The 18746-nt window shown below is 35.2% G+C and overlaps 1 protein-coding gene and 1 long non-coding RNA gene across 8 annotated transcripts; both read left to right on the forward strand.

The window, feature by feature from the left end:
- The first annotated feature begins 422 nt into the window (after nucleotides 1-422).
- LOC139815601 (actin-related protein 2-like) lies at nucleotides 423-2476 on the forward strand. Of its 3 annotated transcripts, none has more exons than XR_011732785.1 (4): nucleotides 423-783; nucleotides 862-1221; nucleotides 1315-1593; nucleotides 1673-2476. XR_011732785.1 is itself a non-coding variant. In XM_071782615.1 (3 exons), the coding sequence occupies exons 1-3, from the start codon at nucleotides 775-777 to the stop codon at nucleotides 1534-1536; spliced, it is 591 nt and encodes a 196-aa protein (XP_071638716.1). In that variant the 5' UTR covers nucleotides 423-774; the 3' UTR covers nucleotides 1537-2476. The 3 variants fall into 3 exon arrangements, 1 of the variants encoding a protein (XP_071638716.1); XR_011732786.1 differs by having other exon boundaries at nucleotides 1695-2476; XM_071782615.1 differs by having other exon boundaries at nucleotides 1315-2476.
- Nucleotides 2477-3378: 902 nt separating this feature from the next.
- Nucleotides 3379-14560, forward strand: LOC139816160 (uncharacterized). 5 transcript variants are annotated; one of them, XR_011732955.1, is made up of 6 exons: nucleotides 3379-3790; nucleotides 3895-3968; nucleotides 13301-13455; nucleotides 13557-13595; nucleotides 13675-13800; nucleotides 13879-14560. It is a non-coding gene; the product is annotated as an uncharacterized lncRNA (long non-coding RNA). The 5 variants fall into 5 exon arrangements; XR_011732953.1 differs by having other exon boundaries at nucleotides 3381-3790; nucleotides 3900-3968; XR_011732952.1 differs by having other exon boundaries at nucleotides 3386-3968.
- The last annotated feature ends 4186 nt before the right edge of the window (nucleotides 14561-18746 follow it).

Raw genomic sequence — 18746 nt, forward strand, 5'->3', positions numbered from 1 at the left:
TTAACTACCGGTTAAGTCGAGCACGGTTGTGTATAGAGAACACTTTTGGCATACTTGCCTCTCGTTGGAGGATCCTACATAGAAAGCTGAGTTGCTCAGTACAGAATGCAGAACAAATTTGTAAAGCACTTATTTGTTTACATAATTTTGCCATGAGTACTAATAATAATGGCCGATATTCTCAGCCTGAACATCTTTATGTGGATAACGATGAAGGAAGAAGTTTTGAAGATCGTTGGCATAATATAAGAGCTGGAGAATACTTTAAAGAATTATCAAGAGTAGGACCTAATAGAGCTGGAGCTCTTTCTTTGGGCTTACGCAATTATCTAAAAGAATACTTTCTGTCACCTACTGGCAGTGCTCAAGTACCCTGGCAATTTGAAAGAGCATTTAAGGAATCCTACATCAACCCACTTGCTTAATGGCTGGGTTTTGCCGAACCTCTGCTTAGTTAAGCGCACGTAAGCAGCGAGCGCTTGCTGCAATATGGCGCTGAGGATTTGCTTGAGCAGCACCGACGACGAAGCCGTCGAGGAAACCGAGAACGTCGTCACCCAACCGAAGACGATCAAGAGGATCGTCCTGGACCGCCGGTAGGATCCCGTCGACGTTAACGCGCAATTCATAGCGGCCGAGAGCAAACATTATTCCCTGATTGAGGAACCGTACGGCCACCGTGTCTCCACACGTCGATGTCGAGGTCGTGAAACCAGAATCGGTGCGCTTCCACGACGAGGAAGAGGATCAGGCGTTCGTCGAGCAGCCGGAAGCATGATAGAGGTAACATTGCACAATCCGGTAAAAGTTTAACTTAACTTATACGAATTAAAAACCTTAATGAGCACGATGTTATTTCAGGTGATGTTTGAGAAGTACGGTTTCGCTGGGATGTACATCGCGATTCAGGCAGTACTGACATTATACGCTCAGGGATTGATCAGCGGCGTCGTTGTGGATTCCGGCGATGGTGTCACGCACATTTGCTCCGTGTTCGAGGAGTACGCTTTGTCACATTTGACCAGACGGTTGGATATAGCCGGACGCGATATTACGATGTATCTAATTAAATTGCTGTTGCTGCGCGGCTACGCGTTCAATCACTCGGCCGATTTTGAGACGGTACGAATGTTGAAGGAGAAACTATGTTACATCGATTACAACATAGAAACGGAAGAGAAGTTGGCTCTCGAAACCACTGTATTAGTAGAATCCTATAACGTAAGTAAAATATTATTATTATGCGTATACTGTAATTTTATTAATATTGAAGTAATTTTTACTAAGATATACAAATCGTTATGAATATTTTAGCTTCCTGACGGGCGTGTGATCGAAGTGGGCGGGGAGAGATTTGCGGCACCGGAAGCGCTCTTTCAGCCTCATTTGATTAATGTCGAGGCGCAAGGAATAGCCGAGCTGGTATTTAGCATAATTCAAGCGGCTGATATCGATATCAGAAGCGAGCTATACAACCACATCGTTCTGAGCGACGGTAGTACAATGTATCCGGGGCTTCCATCGAGGCTTGAATGAGAAATGTAGCAGGTTTATCTTCAAAGAGTATTAAAGAATGATATCACTGAATTGAGTGTAAGTGTATCATAATTAATAGTACTAATATACATGTATACTGCAGATTCCTGTACTACGTACTAAATTTTTTTAATAGAAATTTAAAATAAAAATTAAAGACTCACCTCGGCGTAAGGATATGGTTTTTATGGATGGTGCTGTATTAGCGGAAATAACGAAAGACCGTGATTCCGTGTGGATAACGCGGGAGGAATACGAAGAGAAGAATCTTAGTGTATTAAAAAGAAATTAGGCTCTTACGAATCATAAGGAAAGTCATAGTAATGTAGGCTACAAAATTTTTAATGAGCAATCGAATGTTCTTTATACCTAAAAAAAAAAACGTTCTTGAGAGTTAGACTTGCGCCGCAATTTTATGATTTGTTATGTAATTGTAAAATGGTACTTTAAAAGAAGTACTTTAAAAGACTTACTAGTTGTTTGATACTCTAGTAAACTAATGTACTCTTTGATTAAACGTGATATAATTTCAAATAAGTACGACAAAAGATAAAGGATTTCGAAGAAGGTACAGTCGAGTATCATGGTTCCAGTAAAATATTGAATGTGAACATTAAATATTAATTTAATAAATTCGTGACTTCGTCATATTTCGGATAGTTTTCGATTGAAATACTTTCGTCAATTAGGTATGAAAACAATGTTGCATTTAATGTGTATTTATAGCTCTCAGGTAAATGGTCAACATATCGATTAAGTTTTATTGTTACTTACGTGATATCTGATGAAAAAACTTCATTCCTATTTCCTTGTATTTGTCATACCATTCTCTTAAAAAGATGTAAATACAATTGAAATTGTAAAAACAATTTCATTCGATGTATAAATTTCTATACATATATAGAAAATAGGCAAAAATAAAATATTTTTATTTGAAACAGATTTGTTAATTTATTATTAAGAATATATATTTTACATACATTTACTACATAAATTGTTTCAACATATAGTTTAAACTTTGGTAAAAGTTGATCACAATTGTACTAAAGTACATAAAAAACTAGTATTAAAGTTTAGAAAAGAAAAATTGCAATATCCTGGCTTATACGTCTATCAATGAAAATCTTTCATAATTATTAAGTAGAAGAAATATAAACTAAAAGAATATGTATTAAAATAAAACGTTTTCCATAATTTAGAGTAACTATAATACTTAAAATAAAACTTTTTCTATAATTTAGAGTGACTTTTAATACTTAAAATAAAACGCTTCTATTAATTCTTAATAGTTACATATGGAGGGGTAAAAACCATAACGCGTAAGTCAAGTTTTTTAAAGTCTCACCCACCAACGCCGGGTTTTCCTCTGATCATTTGCAACTTGAAGCATTATATTTTGATGCCACATTAACATAAAAAGAGTTACATAACTTAATTCTTCCAAATCCATTTTTGAGTATTCAAATTTTTTTAAATATTGACTTGTGTGTATAAATGTAATCTATACAATATATAAATTGTATTTGACGTGGCGCTGAGCACACATATCGCTGGCCGCATTGAATATTTCCCGCCAATAAATTTAATTGGCTGAGAGAAACCGCAACGAGAGCGAATGGGACGTTTTCAACTAGTATACTGCTTTGTTGATTGGTCCGACGTAGAACGTAGAATGCAAGAAATGAAAAATTTTCATTTTGCCATATGACCTTACTTAGATGCTTACAACCTACTTTATATTTAATAGATTCTTACAGCTGCGTTTTATGGTCTTACAGCTCTACTGCTACGGCCATTGTAGACGAGTCTGAAATAAACTCTCTTACTTACAACCTCACTTACGACCTACTTCACCGGAAGTATATCCTTACGATCATGCCTTACAACCTTACAACCTTACTGCTACGGCCATTGTAGACGAGCCTTTAGGCTTGATTTAAATATGTAATTTAATAGCAACAATATATATAAAATATTAATAATAATAATAATAATAATAATAATAATATAAGGATGTTCAATTATTAATTATTGAAATAAAAACTGTTCTAACTAGCTACTTAATATTATTCGGGGGAGATTACAGTTGCATCATGCATAGCACGCGCGACGCTCCTGAGATGACGCGTCACGTGAGCGATCGGCGGCTCGGCCGCTGAGCCTCGAGCGGTAGTGGGGGTATAGGAGGCGTCGCGCGTCGCCTCGGGAATCGGCCCGCAATATGCAACTAAATTCCGGTTCTGGGATCTATGAGGTGACAACGGATTCGGATTTAGCGATCCGAAAAACATATAAATATAGTAGCTTTATTTCTCAACATGAAAAGAACCGTTTTAGCGATTCTGAAATATTTTTGAGGTTAGGGACGAAACCTGACGTGACGAGGTAAAACGGACAACGGATTTGGATTCAGCGATCTCGAAAACATATAGGTATGGTGGTGTAGTCTAGCGAACAACCAACTTTTTTTTGTGTGCCTGTGTTATTAAATATTATATATTTTGACATCATTTCTAATATATCTTATTGTTAAATATTTTAACGAGTATCCTCACAGAACATATATAATGAGAAGAGCAAGCTCCGTGTTAAACGGAGGCAACACAAAATTGATCTCGTAGCGCTCGCAGTGGCTTGGCTTGGTACTAGATAGTACTATATATATATATATATATAGGAGGGTCACGGCGGTGTGCGCAGAAGGGTCTGAGCGCGAGGCTGCCTGGACCCGCCGTCGGTGCAGATCTCACTAGAGTACTCTAGTGGTGGGGGAAACTAGAGAATTCCACGTCAATGATGCTAGAGTCCTGTATACATGATGCGAGATATTTGAGACATCTCTTGAAAATGTTATCTTTGATATTCTAAATGATATCAGGTTGGTCTCTAACGCATAATGCGTAAGCATAAGAAAATTGGTCCATATACATGTGCATAAGGAAATAGACCAATCAATTTTCTTATGGTTACGCATTATGCGTTATGTAAGGGTCCGTTCCGTTTCACGCATATGCGCGCATTTTCTATAGTAATAAACGTTACGTATGCTATAGATTTATAGTAGCCCAGTAAAATGACAAAATTTGGAGGAAATAATACTGACTGGGCTGAAACTTTGTAAACAGGCTTGTTTTAGGGTACTATTTAACATATTAAAAGTCCCCACGTGTAGACGCTACGTTGCGGGCAGGGGAGAGTCCAAAAGGTCCAAAAAATTAGTTTTTCGCAAATAACTCGGAAAATATCAACTTTACGGAAATTTATGTAGATATTAAAATTGTAGCTTACTAAATTCCGCACAATTTCGTTTTTTATTCAAGTCTGTACGACCAAATGGAGCAGAGATAAAATTTTTTTAAACATCGGTAGTTTTGCAACACAACGAAAACGCGTACGCGCGTCGCGCATTTTTCGCTAATATCTCGAAAATGGACTCTTGAATCAAAAAATGTTTTAAATAAAAGTAGTAGAGAATCTAATTACGAACAATTTCGTTTTTTATTCATTTCTGTACGGTCCAAATTCACCGAGTTATTAATTAAAAGACAATTTTATTTTATGTTGATAGTGGATGTTTTGCATGTAAAAATCAGTATTAACTCTGAAAGTATAGGTCGTACACATATAGTATATATAATGAAAGTTAAAGAGAATAAAATTTTGAACATGTTGATGTATGTATGAATCCATTTTGGTAAAGATAGCTTGAAGTTAAGAGCAAAAAACATGAAAAAATGTCATTTTTTAGTGCATTTTGGAAAATAACTTTTTCTAATTGGTTGGAGGCAGTAATGTTATGTATTTTTCTTGAAGATATTTTAATTATCTTTAAAATGAGACGTCGTAGACCTTTTTTCATTGAAACGTTGATGAATTACAGGCGTTTAAATATTGAAGAAAAAAAATCAATTTTTGTTAAATTAACATTTTAGTCCAAAAATATATGGATAATAATTTTTCAAAAATTTATTTTACCTTGTTTTCATTACTTCATATATATATGAACGTGCTGGAGTAGTATAAGTCTTTCGCAAAGTATGTTTTATTTAAAAAAAAAGTTCATGAATATTGCTGTATTTTTGATAAATTGTGGAAAAATTGCATTATCATTCCTTTTTTTGTAAATATCTCAGTTTCTATTAACTTTACGAAAAAACTTCAAGAGACCGAAATTAAAGCTGACAAAATTTCCTATAAAATGGAGTTTATGACATGTAATTTTGAATGCATTGTGATGGGAAACTGGCGTTTCAAAAGACAGGTAAGTTTACGTATGTAGCAGATCATCACTATGAGTCGCCTGAAATGATGAAAAAACGTGTCCTTAACATTTTTCTGTACCTATTGAAGTGTCAGAAGTTATTCTTGGGGTCTTTCTAAATTGTTTGGTACTAAGCCGATATTTTTAGGACCGATAGTACTGTACATAGGTATTAAAGATTGAGAAGAGTCCGAAGTCGGTATGCGGCGCGTGGCGTGGCAAACACTTTACGACTCGTTTTATTTAAAAAATCATAACTCACGAACAAATTGACGAAGCTTAATGATCAAACATGCAAATTAAAGCTAAAAGTAGTGCGAATGAAAAAAAAATATGAGATAATTATTAATTAAATAAGAATACTTAATTTTGTCGCCGCAAATTTAGTAATTTTTAAATGGTACAGAAGGACTTTAAGGACTTAAAGAATGCTAGAAAAAGAATTTCTGAATAAGAAAAACGAATTTGAAGTGTGACAGATATTTTTTATGTAAAAAAATTAATTTATTATTATTATTATTATTATTATTAATATTAATATTATTATTATTATTTATTTATTATTTATTATTTATTTTTAATTTTTTTATTAATTTATTAATCTTTTAATTTTTTTTATTTTTTTTTTAAATTAATAGCATGTAAATGCAAATCAAATTGCACCGGGTCATGTGGCTGCAAAAAGGCAGGGTTAAGATGTTCTGACCTCTGTGCTAATTGCAAACAGAACGGCTGCCTAAATATGTTCGTATCTGACGAAATGAGCGATTCCGAATCGAATGAAGACTATTCAAATAGTGCGCAAATGAAGAAGAAGAAGAAGAAGAAGAAGACTAACAACTAATTTCCGTCCTAATCGTATCTCTTCTATGTCGGTTATAAATTATTTAAATATTCATATTTCCTCAATTTTTCACTGTACAGAAATGAATAAAACACGAAATTGTTCGTAATTAGATTCTCTACAACTTTTATTTAAAACATTTTTCGATTCGAAAATCCATTTTCGAGATATTAGCAAAAAATGCGCGAAGCACGTACGCGTTTTTGTTGCGTCGCAAAACTACTGGAGTTTAAAAAAATTCTATCTCTGCTTTATTTGGTCGTACAGACTTGAATAAAAAACGAAATTGTGCGGAATTTTGTAAGCTACAATTTTGATATCTACATAAATATCCGTAAAGTTGATATTTTCCGAGTTATTTGCGAAAAACTAATTTTTTGGACCTTTTGGACCCTCCCCTGCCTGCAACGTAGCGTCTACACGTGGGGACTTTTAATATGTTAAATAGTATCCTAAAACAAGCCTGTTTACAAAGTTTCAGCCCAGTCAGTATTATTTCCTCCAAATCGACAAATTTCGAGTCATTTTACTGGGCTATAGATAAATGCACGCATATGCGTGAAACGGAACGGACTCTAAAAGTTTAGTTTGATCATTGGCTGATCAGTTCAAATATATACTATTTGATACGTGTATCAAAAGAGATCGGTGTAAACTATAGGCCCGTGTTCCCCGCTTTAGCACTCAGTGAGCTTTTGCTTTGTGTAATATATTGTAATCAGTTCGTAAGTATCATATATCTTACTCCAAAGCGAAAAAAAAAAAAAAAAAAAAAAAAAAAAAAAAAAAAAAACGTTATGGTATTTCGTGGCAAATTTTGCTAACAATTATCTATTTCAAGTAAGGATTAAAAAGATATCTTCGAATTTGTCCGATTAACCTATCCTATCAAGGTTGCGTTCGGGGAGCGCGCCATTAGCGCTATTTGCTTATTCTATCCTTGTTCTACACTTAATAAGCGATAAAGATAGAATAATGTAATAGCGCTAATAGCGCGCTCCTCGAACGCAGCCCAAGAGACGCGACAGTTGTTTCGCGCCAAGTGTCAGTATTGTAAAATAATGTTTAATTTGTTTGAAAGATGTCCCGGAAACTGTTGAGAGGATTGAATCACTGGATTACTGTATTTAAAACTGCATTGTGAACTGTATTTAAAGAATGTTAGCACTTTTCGAGTTACAAAGAACAAAATAACGTTTATTAAAAACGGAGTCTATACATTATACGTCTTTAGCCAGCGACTGCTTACGTACGACTGACTTCTGACTGTGTCGAGCTTATAGAATAACATTTGTTCACGCATGGGACACGCTCAAATCTCGTGACAATACATACTGAGTGATGCTCCGAACTATCCTATAGAAACTTGCTTTTCCAACTAAATTTATATTTAGATTCTTAACACTCTCCCTAAAAGCTAGTCTTCTATGAAAACATTATTTTTGCTTGTAATTCCTAACTTATTACGCAAAAACTCAAATCTTTTAACATTCAAAACTTTTGTGAAAATATCAGCTAACTGTTCTTCAGTTTTTACATAGCATACGTTTATCTCACCTTTTTCATAGAGATCTCGTACAAAATGATATTTCACATCAATATGTTTACTTCTTTTGTGAAACTCTGGATTTTTCACCAGTCTCAACGCACTTTGATTATAGTATATATAGTATATTCTCACTCACACTTACGTCAAGTTCTCTTAACAGTCTCATAACCCACACATTTTCTCTCGCTGCTGCTGCTGCACTCACATATTCGGCTTCTGTTGTAGAAACGGCTACACATTGTTGTTTTGTACTTTGCCAGCTACGCAGCTCCGCCATACATACACACTACACCTGTTGTAGATTTTCGCGTTTCTTTATCGCCTGCATAGTCGGCATCGGAAAAAGTTTTAAATTGATTATTTGCGCCGTATACAATTCCGTAATCCGTAGTACCCTTAACATAACGAATTATTCGTTTAACTAAATTCCAATGAGCTTTTGTTGGATTATCTAACGCTCTTGATGCTACATTCAACGCGAACGCAATATCTGGTCTACTTACGACTTGCAAAAACGTTAAATTACCTACTGCTTCTCGGTAGGGCACACTGCTATCAGTGTGTTTGGAATCATATGCATCCCACTCATGCTCTATCGGAATTTTTACTTCTTTTGCATCACTCATATTGAATCGCTCTATAATTTTTCTCGCATATGTTTCTTGGTTTACAAAGATCATATTATCACTTAATCTGTAAATTTCCATTCCTACAAACATTCTTACATTGTCAAAAATTGTTACTTCAAATTTTTCGCTCAATTTACAAAGGAACTCATCAATCTCTTTTTCGCATGATCCTAACACTAGGCCATCATCTACCCATAAAGCTATTATCAGAATTTTATCGCGTTTCTTTCTATAGTACAAACATGGATCGGCTTTACTCTCTTTTAAATTGCAATCTAATAGGAATTTCTCAAAGTGTTCGCCCCAATATCTGGGTGCTTGTTTTAACCCATATATACTTTTTATTAATTTGCACACCTTATTCGTACCATTTTCAAAGCCTTCTGGCTGTCTCATAAAAATTTCTTCCTTTAAAGGGCTATATAAAAAGGCTGTCTTTACATCGAATTGTCGTATTTTTAGCTTATTACTTGCCGCTATACTTAATATTATTCGTAGTGTATCATATCGTACAACTGGACTAAAAGTCTCGATATAATCTATACCCTCGCGTTGTGAACATCCCTTTATTACTAATCTTGCTTTATATTTCACGTTTTCATCGCATTTTTTCTTTCTAAATACCCAGCGGTTTCCTAAAACCTTCGCATTCTTCGGTTTATTTACTAATTGCCAAGTATTATTTTCTTTTAATGAATTTAATTCATCATTCATTGCAGTAATCCAATTTTTAGACTCTTCTGAATTTATCGCTTCATTGTAATTTTTCGGAACTACTTCCGCAATATTCGCGCACGGACTACCATACCAGCTTGGTTTCCTCACTTTTGTTCTATCACGTAGTGATCGCGTGTTTTCATCAGTATCTTGTGTGTCGACCTGTAAATATTCCGCATCGTCATATGTACTTTTTCGCGATACATTTAACGGTTCTTCCTTTGGACCTATAGTTTCTCGCGATACATTTAACGGTTCTCTCTTTGGACTCATAGTTTCAATTTCTATATACGCAGTTGACAGTTTTTCACTCTTAAACTGAACATCTCTAGTAATTTGTACATCTCTCTTTTCTGGTACATATACTCTATAGCCTTTCAAGTTTTCTAAATATCCTACTAAGTAACCTTTCATCGCTTTCTTATCTAGCTTTCGCCGTTTTTCTTTTGGTATGTGTACAAAACATTCGGTGCCAAATACTTTAAAATATTTTACATTAATTGAATTATTATGCCATAACTTGTTATGTAGTAAACACATGCGTCGTGCACGACATAACTAAAGCGAATAGGAGAGATTGTCGGATGGCTCAGACACATACACACACATTCACCTATAGGTGCATCAATTAATTATATGTACAAATAAATAATTCGGTATCTTAGGGACGAGTTTCAATGCTCGCTAGATGTGGCTCCGGCGTTTTCGATCCTTCGTTGTCACGGCCGATATTCTATTATTCTTCGTTATTTCGATGTACATGTCGGTTACGTGGCCACGAAGAATCGCTCGAGACTTTGCCTTTCCTTCGAGATTAACATTTAAACTCTTTACAAAGGACATAATTTTAAACATAAAATAAAGTGTGTGTCAAGCCAAGGCGACCCAAGGTCTACACCTCTAGGCGCTGTCGCATCCGCACAATCAGGTAGCGACTCAGGGCGATAGTCCCCTAGGCGTCGTCGCTTACCGCTCTCTCTACTCAGGGCAACAGCCCCTAAGCGAAATAATCAACAACAGCCCTTAAGCGAAGTCACATACTATGCGCAACTGATCCATGTATGTATACGTATTTGCGTTCTCTTCTTAATTGTCATTTTTTGCTTTAATGTTTAACGTTTACATTCTTTATTAAAACGATCTTTTCAACTGTTTTCTGTATTTATTAATCACACATTAAATAAGGCTCAAGACGAAAATACGGCGTAGATATGAGTAATATCTATACTGATCACATAACATAACTCATATGGAGTTTTATTTTCAACTTTAGTTGGGCCACTTCTATTTAGTACATGAACTACATAGTTGACTGCCTCTGCCCACAAAAATTCAGGCATATTATTTTGCGCATATAGAACCGATCGCGCTGCTTCCATAACAATTCTATTTTCCCTCTCGGCTACACCATTCTGTTGAGGCGTATACGGTACCGTTACAATATGCTTTATTCCCCTTTTGCTAAGAAATTCATTAACATCTTTGTCAATGTACTCACGACCACCGTCAGTAACTAATTCTTTAATGTCGCGCCCGAATTGCGTTCTAATCTCATTACAATAATGTTCTATTTTTAATTTTACTTCTGATTTGTTTTTCAAGAAATACACGGTTCTATAACTCGTAAAATCATCTTTGAAAACAACATAATATCGTTTTTTTCCAAGTGAATCCACACCCATAGGCCCACACACATCCGAATAAATTTTCTCTCGTGGCTCTTTAGCCCTAGCAGTATTTTTACCAAACATTGTACGATGTTGCTTCCCATAAGCACATGCATCACAAAATTCATTATCTACTTCTACATTGATATTTAAATTCTTTAAAAAACTTTTTACGTGTTTTTTATCCTGATGTGCGAGTCTCTCATGCCATAATTGCAGGGTGTCGACCGCGCTTGCCAGATTCGCATTTTTTGGAAGAACTACTCGCATATCAATTCGATACAGCTCTCCAATTTCTAAACCGATTGCAACTATATTACCGTTTCTATAAAACGTACACGTTTTTCCTCTATTTGTCACGGCCATATCAACGCCCTTTTTCGCTGTCATTTTTACAGAAAATAAATTTTGTTTCAAACCCGGCGCATACAATACATCATATAATCGCGCATCATACCATTTTCCTCTCACACACATTTGCACGTCGATGTTGCCTCTCCCAAGCGCTGACATAACTGCACCGTTGCCCACTCGAATTGTCGTCGGCGTTCCAAACTGCTTGTATTCGGTGAACCAGTCACCCCTGCTCGTCATGTGATCGGACGCCCCTGAGTCGATCAGCCAATGCTCCTCACTGTATTTGTCGTCGACTCGTACCAAGAACGCTTGCTTTTGCGGCTGCTTGAACTCCGTCTCTCTTCTGTCATTGTTACCTCTATACTCGCTCTTGCGATCTTCACTAGCGTAACAGTTTCTAGCTATGTGATTTTTGCCACCACATTTGAAGCATCCAGGACAGTCTTTCTGTATGTGATCCGGCTTTCCACAATTGAAACAGCCTCGCTTCTTGAACTTGCTGTCATTATACCGTTTATCGTAATTATTTCGTTTATCGGAACTTGTCTTCGTTCCTGGCTTATTTGCTTTTGATTTAGAGAGCAATGCCTGCGTTTCGCTTTCCGACGTTGTCGCGCTCCTATGTAGTCGTACCTCTTCGGTCATTAGCCTTGTTAACAGATTATCTATTGTCCTCTTCGCACCTGCTGTGCTTTCCCAAGCACTGTGGAAATGAGCGTACTCTTGAGGTAAGGTCGAGAGGATTCTAGATATCAACATTGAATCCGTTACGTCGCTCCCTAGCGACTTTATTTTGCTGGCTATTTGCTGAACGTTTGAAACGTTTGTTACCACGTTTTCACTAGCATTCCACTGAAAATCAAAGAATTGCTTCTGTGTGAGCGACAAACTTTCCTCACTTTTCAAGTCATAAATACTGTGCAGTTTCTTCCACATCTCCGCTGCATTCTGACATCCCATGATTAGCTGCAACGGCTTACTTTCAATGGTTGTAACTATCAACTTTTTCGCAGCCTTATTGGCTTTATTCCATGCTGCCTTTTCGTCTTCCTTCACGGGAATAGGTTGGGTCCCGTTGCACACTCCTAGAAGGTCATCATTGTCCAACAACGTTTCCACGACAAAACGCCACTGCTGCCAGTTTTCTGCATCTCGCAGCTTTTCAATCTTGAATGCACCCGCATCCATCGTTGACGTCGAGATTGACCAATATATCACGATATACCCAGTGTCACTCTAACTTCACTTGAGTAACTTATGCTTCTCTAATGCGTTATGCTGGGCCCATAACCTGTTAGCACTTTTCGAGTTACAAAGAACAAAATAACGTTTATTAAAAACGGAGTCTATACATTATACGTCTTTAGCCAGCGACTGCTTACGTACGACTGACTTCTGACTGTGTCGAGCTTATAGAATAACATTTGTTCACGCATGGGACACGCTCAAATCTCGTGACAATACATACTGAGTGATGCTCCGAACTATCCTATAGAAACTTGCTTTTCCAACTAAATTTATATTTAGATTCTTAACAAAGAAATACATGACACATGAAAAATACATGATGTATTTTCCAGCACAGTTTGGCATAGCTGTCATCGACACATTTATGTGATAAATACACCACACCCATACACACCGCCTGTCATACAAGAACACACATACAATAATGCACAAAATTTTACACTTTCCGCAGGTACTGATAAAATATATTATACTAATAACACTTTGCCTCAGTTGCAGGATACCGTTGCAAGATCCAGGTCGTTTCAACAAGACACACGTTGCCATCAACGTTATGGTGAAAATGAGAGACGGTGTTCTCAAAAGGAGAGAGATGATGTTCGTTATTCACAGAAAGTTCCGATGCAAGAAAAAAGTACAGACAAAAGGTACTTTTTTATACTTATTTGTACAAAGATTTGTAAGAAAAAGATGAGTTTCTCAATTAAAAGGATGTATATTTGTAAATAATTACATATATAAATTACAGGCAAGAGGAGCGACTTGATCGTATGGAGGCAGAGCTGAAGTAAGTATGAAATATATATATTAATATAAAACGTCCTTCCTTTTCAAAGTCTAACTTCGTGTAATGTTTTTGTTTTCAGACAAATGAAAAGACTATTAGAAAAAATATTAAAATGCGTACAGGATCGCCTGCTGGATTTCCGATATCAACATTACAGCAGATGGACGCATTCGAAAACATTGACCAGAACGGTTATTCTGATACTGTAAGTTAAGGACACTTTTGCCCTCATTAACTTAAATATGTATTTATTATGCATTTTAATTAATCTTAATTTTTTCAGGTAAATTATTTCGAATATGTCGGTGGCTTCCATTTAAAGAAAGCTGTAAATCTATATGCTTGAAGGAAAGCTTAACCGACTCACTGACGCGGTCATTCACCTGGTGGGGCCGAGAAGAAGGATATAGCGACCCTTTTACTAACAAAGATTTTTAATATTATGTTTTTGATATATCTCATATTTTTTTCCAGAGGCTGTATGCATGAACCGGCACTTTCCAAAGCCAACGCAATCTGAATTCCAGGCTCAGATGCGGGAGGCTGTTCGCGTTGCGAAGGAGAGAAATCGCAGCAAGATGCGTGGTCCACGCACACGGACAGTCGAGGCGAGAGGGGTCAACCACGACTTTTGGAGCGACGAGAGGAAGACAACCCTGAAGAACAAACGTTAAACGAATAAGAATTATATTATTTGTTTCAGGTAAAAACAAAGCCCGGTCGAGTACCTAAAACTGGGACATTCGTGTTGTTTTTACTTTTAAATAGTAATATTTCAACTTTTCCTTTTCTAAAAAAAGGGATGTTAAATCGATACTCGCATCTCTCGTACATAAAATTTTACATAAAATATGTACACAACAATGTAATGTATACGTAGCTGGCGTTTCTCGTATTTAAAATACGACGAACGATAGTATATATAAGAACAGCTTGTTGGAATAAAAACTTAAGATTATTCTTGAATTGCAAAAATGCCATTGGTCAATAACTTATTGCTTATGTCTACTCCTGCTGCCATTGTAGATTGTAGACGACGCTTATAGGAATTTCCTTAATGTATTTCACTAATAATTGACCTTTGACTTTTTTTTTGTTATAAGATCTCCGACACATTGAGATTGAGGTTATTATTAGACGTGGTGTCAAAATGACACCTAATAATATTGTAAAAAAAAATCCCCAGGAACAAAAATAATCGTTTCCCGAAATGTTTGAATGCTAACTATGATCCCGTTTATTGCTCTATTACGTAATAAATAAATTATTTATAAATTAATTTTATAAAAACATTATTTGATATTTTTTTATATAGGTACCAAGTATTCGTATAAATAAACACTGCACAAATTTAAATAACAAAATAGTTTCATTAACATTTAAGTCTCCGTGTGTATCGTTTCTTTTTTACCTTTCCAGTGCATACGTGAGTCTGTTACGTTCGACGCTATTTTCCCTACGTTAATGTATTTAGAAAACTTATAAAAAAAATTTCACAAACATTTGTCTACATTGTAGTTGACGATTTTATAGTCATTTTAATAAACATCGTTTATTTAATATTTTATTTTTAATGAACTTTGAATTAGAATAAAAAAAAAAAGATGAGTTTCTTTAAAAATTTATTTTTTTTTCTATACAGAAAGAAAAAATCTTTTATACCCGATTTCACCAACGTCGTTTAACTTAAATCTTACAATTAGAGAAATTCAATACACTAGTATAGTGATTTCTTTCTTAATTTTGTAGCGGATACTAAAGTATGTATTTTTATTTTCTTATTTTCTTATTTTTTTTACTTTATATTAATATATATCTATCTCATAACCTCGTGACCTTTTAAATTTTTACTCAAGACTGAAATAAAATGTTTTGTTACATTAATTACATGTTTGTTTTTATTTTATTTTACCATGTTACAATCAACCCAGAGCCCTGTTACAACTGGCTTTAGTATAACACTACTGAGGATCCACTTTTCTTCGAAGCTTCAACTTTGTGGAATTCCAATGTACAAGCGTTTCTTATACTGCGAATTTTAGCCTTTACAAGCGTGTTATTATCCGGAAAATTTTCTTTCAACATTTCATCCCATGCATTATAGTTTTCGTCTTTCTTATTGCGGTCTTTATATATTTCGCTCAAAATAAGACACAATTCAATTTTTTTGAAAATATCAATCTGCACTATTTTTTTTCTTGAACAGTTACCTCTCTGAAGTGAAAAACGTTTAAAAGATTTTTTCCTTCTGCATAGAAAAAAAAAAATAAATTCTTAAAGAAACTTATCATTTTCCTTTATTCTTATTCAAAGTTCATTAAAAATAAAATATTAAATAAACGATGTTCATTAAAATGACTATAAAATCGTCAACTACAATGTAGACAAATGTTTGTGAAATTTTTTTTATGAGTTTTCTAAATACTTTAACGTAGGGAAAATAGCGTCAAACGTAACAGTTTTGACAATATAGCTTTCCTCATATCACCCGTGAAGTACTATTGTAAATGCATTTTTTTAAAGTGGTTTTTCCTAGTAAGCTTATTCCACTAAAAAATGCATCATTGTCTTCGCTGATGCGAAAAATAGTTAATGCAAAAACTAGTTTTTCCAAAATCATTTTTAAATTGTCAAAACTATAATTATTACACATCACAAATATATTTATTATATATGATACATATAGAACTACGGAAGTTGTATGGTTATAATTGACGTTATGTTCTATGTGAAGAGTTCTCTTTTGATAAATGTTTTTTAGAAAGATAACTTAAAGAATTCTTCTTCTCAACAATGCTCACTGAGGCCTCTATACAATGTAGGGAAAACTGCCGGGGTCTACAGTACTCTACAGGTCTGTCTGTCTACAATTTTTTCGCTTTTTTCAAGTTTACTGAAAAACTAATAAAGATATTTAGCCAAACATTTTGATGGTATAACCTTTTAAGTTTTCTATTAAAAAAAAAAACGTAATTAGAATCGTTTATCTTTTAACATTTTAAAGAGATGAATTTTTTAAGTGGGCAAATCAAGCGTAGACAGATGGCCCAGTATGTGTGCGGAGCTATCTGTTCACATAATAAGAAACATATTATTTATATTAACTTTTATACTTATTTATAATATTATTTATGTATTTTAATATAATATTAATTATATATTTGACTCTTTCGACTAGGCAGTTTTTTCAATATTATATATATTATTATTAATACATATTATTGAAAAAACTACCTAGTTGAAAGAGTCAGAGCAGTAATAGGCGTTTTGTGTAGACTTTCTGATACGATTCCTGCGTAGAACTGACTTTTCTTTCTATCCGATGACATCAAACTGATTTTGAGTTCGTTGCAAAATCAACGTGGTGAGTTTCTTTTGTCTTCTCAATTCTTTAATCCTTTTTTTTATTTTGAGTTATTTAATCATAAAATGCTCGTTAAATAAATATTAATGATTATAATTAAACATGCAATCGTACAAGAATATTACACACATATATATTTTATTGTCTTCTTTAACAATTATATTTTTAATTACTAAATGCATCAAACAAATTCTTATAGTTATAATAATATATGCAGATTAATTATTTATTGGTAAAGTAAATGTTTGGTTGGATAATATATGCAGTCTGAAAAGTCAAATTTTATAAAAAGAGGGTTTAACTTCAGGAGCGTATGTCTTTTTTTTGTATTATTAATTACAGTTTTAGCTAACTTCACGCTATTTTCACGCGCGTATGTCTTTTTTTTTTTTGTATTATCGATTACAGTTTTGATTAGCAATCAACGGGAATGGACTACCAAACGTCAGCACGCGGTCACCAAACGAATGTTTACAATTATAACGATATACGCAGTCTGAAAAGCCGAGTTTTACAAGAGGGGTGCTAACTTCACGCGCATATGTCTTTTTTTCGCATTATTAGTTACAGTTTTGACTAATACCAATCATCGGGAATGGACTACCAAACACCACCAAACGACCACCAAACGAATGGTAATAGGTAATTATTATTGGATTTTTCAGTAGTGGGGGAGGGGCAACTTCACACAGCTAGCGAGCAACAAGCGTTGTTCAACGTGGAGAGTGGGACGCCCCACGTATGGGGCGTCATGCCCCTCGCAAGCGATCGGTTTTCGCTCTCGGCGCTCTCGCCTCTTAGTCTCGAATGCACTTTCGAGCGCAACGGTTCGCTCCAGTTGCGGGCGGCGCAAAAAAAGCGCGTTTTTCATCACTTGCCGTTCCAAATTGCAGTATAACCGTAGTGTTCTCTTATTTCCGCGAGCGTCGGGAGTGCGAGCGAGTGAGTGTATAAAGTGTGTGAACGAGCGACGCAACGTTTTGGGGGCTCGTCCGGGGTCGAAAGGACAAGCTGCGCTTTTAAGTCGAGATGGCCTCGACCACTCTTACAAGGAAACGGCTCAGGGTAGCGACCCCACAGTCGGACGCTGCCTGCGGAGATGACGGCGGAAGTGGTGATATTGCAGGCGGTGCCGATATTTCGACCACCCCCGGCCTCTAAAGGTTAATCTTTGATGTCGTTAGTATCCGATAGTTATTTATTGTAACGTTAAGCTTTTATTTTGTATATTGACGCATAATTTATTTTTCTCTATTTTCTCGTGCTCTGGCTTCTTGGTTGCATTGAGTGAGTGAATTTGTATTCTACATCTACATTATTTAACATTAGTCACTGCATAGTTTTCATCAATATTTATGTTAATTAACAACTTTATTCAAGTTGTTATGTATGCGCAATCAGGAATTGTACACAATATCAAGGATAACACAAGACTATTTTAATGCAAGAAATTCAATCGATACAGTTGTTAGAGAAACGCACGCACTTGGTCTCTTGTCGTTGCTATGCTCTACTCGCATGTTTTAATATGAACTATTATAACACCAGTATAACATAACACTTTCCCCCCCTAAGAAAGTAATTTACAAGTTGTAATGTTCTTAAAATATAAACGCGTAATATACAATAAGAATTTCGCAATGTAATGAATAACAGTAAATTGTGCTTTTAAGGCAAAAAATAATCGTTTAGATAATTCGGCCTTTTACGTGATCAATCCGATTTACGTATGATCTGTTCAACCTGTTCTTGCGGCTCTTCAGGGGCATCCTCGTAAAAAGAGTGAT

This window comes from Temnothorax longispinosus, chromosome 7 (genome assembly GCF_030848805.1).
Source record: "Temnothorax longispinosus isolate EJ_2023e chromosome 7, Tlon_JGU_v1, whole genome shotgun sequence".
Classification (NCBI taxonomy): Eukaryota; Metazoa; Arthropoda; class Insecta; order Hymenoptera; family Formicidae; genus Temnothorax; species Temnothorax longispinosus.